Below are 7,480 nucleotides of genomic sequence, written 5' to 3' on the forward strand. Positions count from 1 at the left end.
GGATAACTTAATTAATACTATTATGTGTGCAATGATGTTACAGAAGTTTTCAGAAAAAAGTATTTAATCAGTAAATCAATTATCAAGTGACTGGTCACTGAAGAAATGAACCACATATTACTTGTCTTTTTCAGAATGATACACTGAATCATTGAATTTTTATGTAATGAACCAAATGACTCTCCTTTATGCAGATTTAAAGCCACGTGGAGTTGTAGTTAATATGATACCTGGCCTTCCAGCTCACATCCTGTTCATGTGTGTGAGGTATGCAGATTATCTGAATGATGCTGACATGCTGAAGTCTTTCATGAATGTAACCATTGATGGTATCAAACAAGTTGTTAAGGTAGGAATTATGTTTGACTGTACTATATTGTACTTTTTTATTTTTAACATAAGGCATTAGACACATGCATAGTACTGAATGCCAACACTTCCATTAGCTGGCATTCCTATAATGGAATGATAATCATTAGTGACACTCTTTTTGAAGTTTGCAGTAGCAACCCTGTAAAGTCTCTAGGTAAGGTTCAGCTGTGCTGAACACAGAATTCATTTACACAAATGATTGGTATCTGAAGAGCTTGTTGACAAAGTAATTGAAAGTATTTTATATTTTACAATGAGCAGCTAATTAGGTGAAATGCACGTGTGCTTTCAGCACTGGTAAAAGTCAGATGGACAGAAATGAGGCAGAAATTAGTATATGTGGCAGCAGGCAGACAGTGGAATTATAAGAGGTTTTTACACTGCTCTTCTACTGGTGTAATGTGGTTTTTTGATATGTCACTTGGTATGGCAACACTGGAATCCAAATGATTAAAGTTATGTTGCCAGCCACTTTACAAAAATTAAGTTATAAACAAGAATTGGTAGCCTGTTGTCTCATCTGCATAACAAATTCAGGTCTGTGAATGCTTTATTGTGGATTTATGCCTGGAAACACCAGGCAAGCACAGGCGCAGGAATGGACTGTGATTTATGCAGTTGAACGTGCTGTACAGAGCATGCCTATGGTTTGTTCACAAACAAATTTATAGCACAGTTTAGCCATTAGAAAAGCTTGTGTTTACTTAGCTAACAAAAATAAAACATACTTACACATAGTTAGAATTGTGTTTATTTGTAGTTCAATTTAATATGTCTATGCAGGTGGTGTTCACACTTCTCCCCAGTACACTACACTACCCATAGAAGCTGTAAAACTGTTTGTCCAGGCTAATGTATTTAGCCAGTCTGTCATATAACAATACTTAAGTAGTAGTTACAAAATTAAAAGAGGGATGTTTGCTACATGTGTATTAGCCTGAAAACACACTATTTGTTCCCCTAGCACATTACAGATGCTGTGTGCTTCTCCTGCTGTAGACAGGCTCTATTATACCAACGCCGTAATGGTCTTAAGTTTTAGTTACTAAATTAACTTCATCAGACAATACCATAATAAGATTGCTGCACTTATTTTCAGGAACATTCAGAAGACTTTGAGATGTTGTCCTTCTGGCTTTCCAATACATACTATTTTCTTAACTGTTTGAAGCAGTACAGCGGGGAAGAGGTAGGATTGATTTAATACAATAATTTCATTACTTTTGACAGACTTTAATTGGAATCAAAAATACTGATAAGAGATGATTATTCACCAGATCACCACTGTTCCTTCCAGGTGTTGGTAATATATGTCTTACCCGAATAAATCAGTATAAAATAGATCAAGTAAAATCAAGGAAACATCAAAGTGCTAAAGCAGGTTAAAGACATGACATGAAAGCTGCTCCCTAAATAGTTAAAATTAACTATTTCACATGAGTTTAATGTAGACTGGGCTTCAGATATCTATCTATCTATCTATCTATCTATCTATCTATCTATCTATCTATCTATCTATCTATCTATCTAAGAAACAGTTTTACTATTTTTTAATTGGGACCATTCAAACACCTACTGCTACCAAAATGTGGTTACAGAAGAAAACTTTATGAAAGGAGCAAAACAATAAAATGTTCTTTTTTTTTCCTTATTTCACTTGCTTGTTTAAACTCACTTTTATTTCGAGATTCAGAATTCTTTTAGTTCTTTTCAGTTGAAAACTCTTACTATATTTTTACTAAGATTTATAAATTTAAGTGAAATTACAGACAGAAGAATAAAGTCTTCAGGATTAAAGGGAAGAAGTGCCTCAGAGCTTTGGCATCCCAGTGTGCTGGGACACCAGCAACGCTCCCTCTCGTGGTCGTACCGGGAATGGCTAAAGAGCAGCGCAGAAAACATTTAAACTTAGATACCAAGTCTTTTTATATTGGTTGCAACAGTAGGTAAAGGTCTGAATCCAGAATTTATTGTTGATATGTATTTCTAATACATATTCAAGAACATTCAAGACTTCACAGAGGTTAGGATTTAGTGTAGACTTTTGTAGTCTGAACTTTGCTAATGAAAACTAAAACTAATATTCTTTTGCGGCAACAACATGTATTTTTTTTGTTTGCCATCATAGTATAAATAACTACTTTTTTTTTTTTTTTTTGGTGGAGAAGGAGGCAGGGGGAGTTTTCATTCTATTTAAGTGATCTAGGAATTGTTTCAAAGTTCATTGAAATCTATGCATGTCTTTCCTTTGACTTCAAGAACAGAGTAAACATCAGCATAAACTGGAAAATTAAGTATTGGAAGCATCCACTGAAATTACCTGTAACCATTGAAATCAGCTTGGACTCATTCTGAGTCTGTGTTCAGCCAGATTTGGAGTGAGATACTTTAATATATTGTAGTAACAATTTGAATGTTATGTGATTCTAATAATTATATTTACAACTTATTTGTAGGAATTTATGAAGTGTAACACTCCGCGTCAGAATAAGAACTGTTTGAAGCATTTTGATCTCTCAGAATACAGGCAAATTCTTAGTGATTTGGCCATTCGAATATACCACCAATTCATTGTTGTAATGGAGAACAACATTCAGCCCATGATTGGTAAGACAGCACCAACTCAGACCAAAATGCAGCTTGCGAAGTGTACAAAGTTTATACATGTAGGCAAAGGGTGGGACAGACTTCTTTTACCTGTTGTTCTATATGTGTGTGTTCCTGCATGTGTGTTTTCACAGGGTTTGGAAAGACTTTTTCCTCGCAACACTTCCTGGTGTGGGATAATGCTTTGAATCTGAGCAACATCATACAAAAACAAAAAGGCTTTTTAAAAACTGTGTGCTCCAGAAGCCTTTGTCAGTATCCTATTTTTTTTATCATTTAACTTTTAAAATATCCTGAAAGTAGGTTTTGTTCAATAATTAATGAAACAGAAAGGAGCCTCAGGAGTTTTGGTTTTATCAGTTATTTTCTGTTGTATTTCAGTACCAGGCATGCTGGAATATGAAAGTCTTCAGGGAATTTCTGGCTTGAAACCTACAGGGTTCCGTAAACGCTCTTCTAGTATAGATGACACGGATACCTACACAATGACCTCTATCTTGCAACAGCTCAGCTATTTTTACAGCACTATGTGTCAGAATGGCTTGGACTCTGAGCTGCTGAAGCAGGCAGTGAAGCAGCTTTTCTTTCTGATCGGAGCTGTCACCCTCAATAGTCTCTTCCTCCGCAAGGACATGTGCTCATGTAGAAAAGGAATGCAGATAAGGTAAAGCCAGAGAAGTTTCAACAAGCTGGCAAATGAATTTTTAACACTTTCATGTAATATCCTTTAAGTCACTGGATATCCTGTGACTGTTCTGCTGGAAGACACCAATTGGTTTTTTATTTCTTTTGAAAAAGTAAATCTTTGCATTTTTGGCAAGACCTTCTCAACATAGCAATTATAAACTGTTCTTTCCATGGAAACATTAATGAAGGAAAAAGCAGAGAAAATAACAGGCTGAAGTCTAAAGTCACACATAGTTAGGATTCTTTCCATGCTAGCTCATTTGTGATGTGACCAGTAGTATTTTTAATTCTTTCTTACTGTAGTAAACAGGTGCAGTGTCCCCTGGCTGGCAGAGAGACAGAAGCTGACTTGCATGTTCTGTGCTCTGTGACAAGAAAGGCTTTGAGACAGAGCCTTTGAGGATGTGGACTGAGCATCATCTGTCTTGTTACAAGCATCAAGAAAACATGCTCCTAGCTGTTTTACAGAAGATACAGTTTATTTGCTCTCCATTAGTCAGTCTACAGACTAATGTGAAAGAAAATCAGTAAAATCTTGTCCCATCTGGGAAATTAGTGGAAGAAAGCTGCTTTAACCTTTAGATCATCAGTTATAAACCTGGTCCTGCTTTGTAACATGCAAAGATTGTTCTCATTTCCTGTACAAGCTCAGTTGTAAATGAATGTTTTAATGACATACAGTGCAATAGGCAATGCAGTATAAATTAGTAATTTTCTGTAAACAACAGCTAATAACTCCCTTTCTATTAGCCAAGCTTTTAAGAAATAAAAAAATTATTAAATAAAACCCCAAACCATACAAATCCAAAAAACACCCCCAATTTTAAACATATACAAAGGAGTAAACTTACAGTTCAATAAGCTATTAATTGTGTGATCTGCAGATACAGTTTTTTACTTAAAATGTATTTGTTTGAACACTGCATTAGAGGAGTAATTCTTCTTTAGCGATCTTTAAAGTAACTTGCTTATCAAAGCAAACCTGACATTTGTGTTCTTTGCTCATGGTTTAACCCAGATGTAATATCAGCTACTTGGAGGAATGGCTTAAGGACAAGAATCTTCACAGCAGCAATGCCAAGGAAACTTTGGAGCCCCTGTCTCAAGCAGCGTGGCTCCTTCAGGTGAAAAAGATCACAGATGATGATGCCAAGGAAATATGTGAGCACTGCACATCTCTTTCTACTGTGCAGGTAATGAACCATCTGTTCTCTTCTGGCATCACTGATTGCAGAATCTTAGCTATCTAAAATAATTTGTTGCGAAGGCCTTTCATTTGATAAAAATAACATTCTTCAGCATTCCACATCATTACTTGCTAAATTGAAATCTTAACTCCATATTCCCGATTGTTAGCATTTTAACTGCTCCTGTGGTGAATTCTTGCCTGCTTTGTTCTATCCCACTACTCCACAGTGTCTTTTCTTACTTGTCACAGGGGCTTTTTTATTGTTTCCCTTAATTGATTCAGCTTTTCCTACATCTCCCTGGTCCTGCTGACACCTCTGGAAATGAGTCATAGCAATCATCATATATGTAACAACTCATTAGGTGACTAGTCAAAATTTTCTCTTTACTGTAAAATGTTTTACTGAAACTTTAATTAAATATCAATAGGGATGCCATCATAATATTTTCTTCTTTTTGTCTTCTCATTTTTTGTGACATACTAAAACAGTCTTTTGTAATTTGAACAGATAGTTAAGATTCTCAACTCATACACTCCAATAGATGACTTTGAGAAAAGAGTGACTCCATCATTTGTTCGGAAAGTCCAGGTAAGAGCTACAATGATTATTTCTCATATCCAGCTTTCAGGATACTTATACACACTGGTTTTGATGTTATGTAGTTGTACCTGACCTTTACATCATATTATTACTAAGTTGTTCATCTTCTAGACATTTGGAACTGATGCAAACAGGTCTGCTTAGTATCATGTAAAAGCAAGATTTGCAATGGGAAGAAAACAATCTACTGGTTTTGCTTTGTTTCTTAATGCAGTATTTTCTCATCCTTTCTGTTATGATTTCAGGCTCTGCTAAACAATCGGGAGGATGTTCCACAGTTGATGCTCGATACCAAGCATCTCTTTCAAGTGACGTTTCCTTTCACCCCCTCTCCACATGCCTTGGAAATGATACAAGTCCCCAGCAGCTTCAAACTTGGCTTTCTCACAAGGGTTTAATAAAACCAATGAATTGCTATTTCCTCAGAGACTATATAAAGACAGGCAGACTTTTGTATCCCACTGGTGGATAGTATGGCAGCCTGCAGTGAACTAAACTGTTAGAAATTTCTTCAGTCAAGACTGAAACAGTAGAAATAATTTTGGCTTGTTATTTCCTTCTCTCTGTTCTTACTCTTTTCCCTCTATTTCAGTCCTACAATGACGACTTTATATCATCATCTGCACACAAAGCTCACCATACAGTTTTTTAGTCCAAACCTGACAAGCAAAGCATTTATCTGACAAGTTCATATTGCTGCCCTGTCAGCACCAGTCAGAAGAGAGAACTGCCATGTCATATATGTTACTGCTTTACAATTTTCCTTGTCTTCACTTCATGTAACAAGAGGGGTTTTTTTCTTCCCAAGGTAATTCCATTTTTTGCCTTGATATACTGGATCTGTTTGAGAGTAGCTTTCATCTTTGCTTCTTATAGCCTTTTATTCCTTTCACAAAAGTAGTCTTTTATAACAGTTACTCCAGAAGACTGTAGTAGGAGGGAAGGGCAGGTCTTTCCACAATTGTTTAAAAGAAGTTAACATGAATAGCTGCATTCAAACTGGAGAACTGAGATCAGTTCAACAGAATTGCTGTTACAAACCCACATTGTCTTTTTGAGGGCATGCTGGCTTGGCTGTCTCTGCTTGCGTTGCAGCCTGGGAACTCTCACAGATTTTTGGCCAAAGCAAAGACTCAGGTGCTCTTCTTGAAGACAGGTTTCAGTTTTGTTCTCTGCAGTAACAAGTTTAGATTTAAGATCAGTTGTTGTAATGGAAAATTCAGATACAAAATTCACATTTTGATCCAGGTTTGAATTACAAGCTTGGTTCTCTAAAAGACAGGAGTCATCTCCTGGTGTGGCTCCATCTCCAGTGCAGTGTATTTCAGAATATACACTGAGTACGCACATGTGCACTTCACCTTTCTCGTTTCCTTTTTTTGCTGGTTTCCCTCTTCCATTCCAGAGACTGAACAAGAGCAGATGGAGCAACTGTGGCCTGCTGTTACTGATGAACCAAGCTTAATTCCTTACATTTCATCTTTATTTATTTAATTTCAGTTGCAGGCTCTTAAAAGCAGAAGTGGTATCCTTTTTGGTTTGTTCAGCCTTCTCCCTGTAATCAGAGAGTAAAACAGTAACTTTATTTAGTTCTGGGCATGGGGAAACAACATTCACCTCACCACAATGATAACTATCGTTAGAAATTCCTCAGTAAATAATGCTGTTTTTCTAAACTACTCTATTATACATAGTAATTGAAATCAAGTATACTAAAGTTTTGAAATATTTAAAATGCTCTTAATTAATTGAGTTAATTTAGATATTGCACGAAGTAACAATTGATTTTTATTATACAGTGTTAGTACTACTTTTTAATTTCACAGAACAGTCTGTAAATATAAAGAAGGAATCATTCTTGGTTTTTAGTGTTCTTGGTGTTTACTGTGTACAGTGTAATATTCATTGTGGTATCTACAGAGATATGTTCAAAATATATGAAGGAAAATATTTTTTTCATTCAATAACAACAAAAGCTGTGCAAAAATCACACATGTAGATAGACAAGTATTTTAATGTGTTAA

The 7,480-nt window shown here is 35.8% G+C and overlaps 1 protein-coding gene across 1 annotated transcript in view; it reads left to right on the forward strand.

Moving 5' to 3' along the window:
- Positions 1-7,480, forward strand: part of MYO5C (myosin VC) — a 31,089-nt gene extending 23,609 nt beyond the window's left edge. The window contains exons 35-41 of the mRNA XM_071568839.1: positions 195-349; positions 1,472-1,561; positions 2,829-2,979; positions 3,361-3,643; positions 4,685-4,859; positions 5,364-5,444; positions 5,702-7,480. Of these exons, the coding sequence (XP_071424940.1) occupies positions 195-349; positions 1,472-1,561; positions 2,829-2,979; positions 3,361-3,643; positions 4,685-4,859; positions 5,364-5,444; positions 5,702-5,854 (1,088 nt within the window). The 3' untranslated portion in view covers positions 5,855-7,480. The remainder of the gene's footprint in view (positions 1-194; positions 350-1,471; positions 1,562-2,828; positions 2,980-3,360; positions 3,644-4,684; positions 4,860-5,363; positions 5,445-5,701) is intronic.

Source organism: Pithys albifrons, chromosome 13 (genome assembly GCF_047495875.1).
Source record: "Pithys albifrons albifrons isolate INPA30051 chromosome 13, PitAlb_v1, whole genome shotgun sequence".
Classification (NCBI taxonomy): Eukaryota; Metazoa; Chordata; class Aves; order Passeriformes; family Thamnophilidae; genus Pithys; species Pithys albifrons.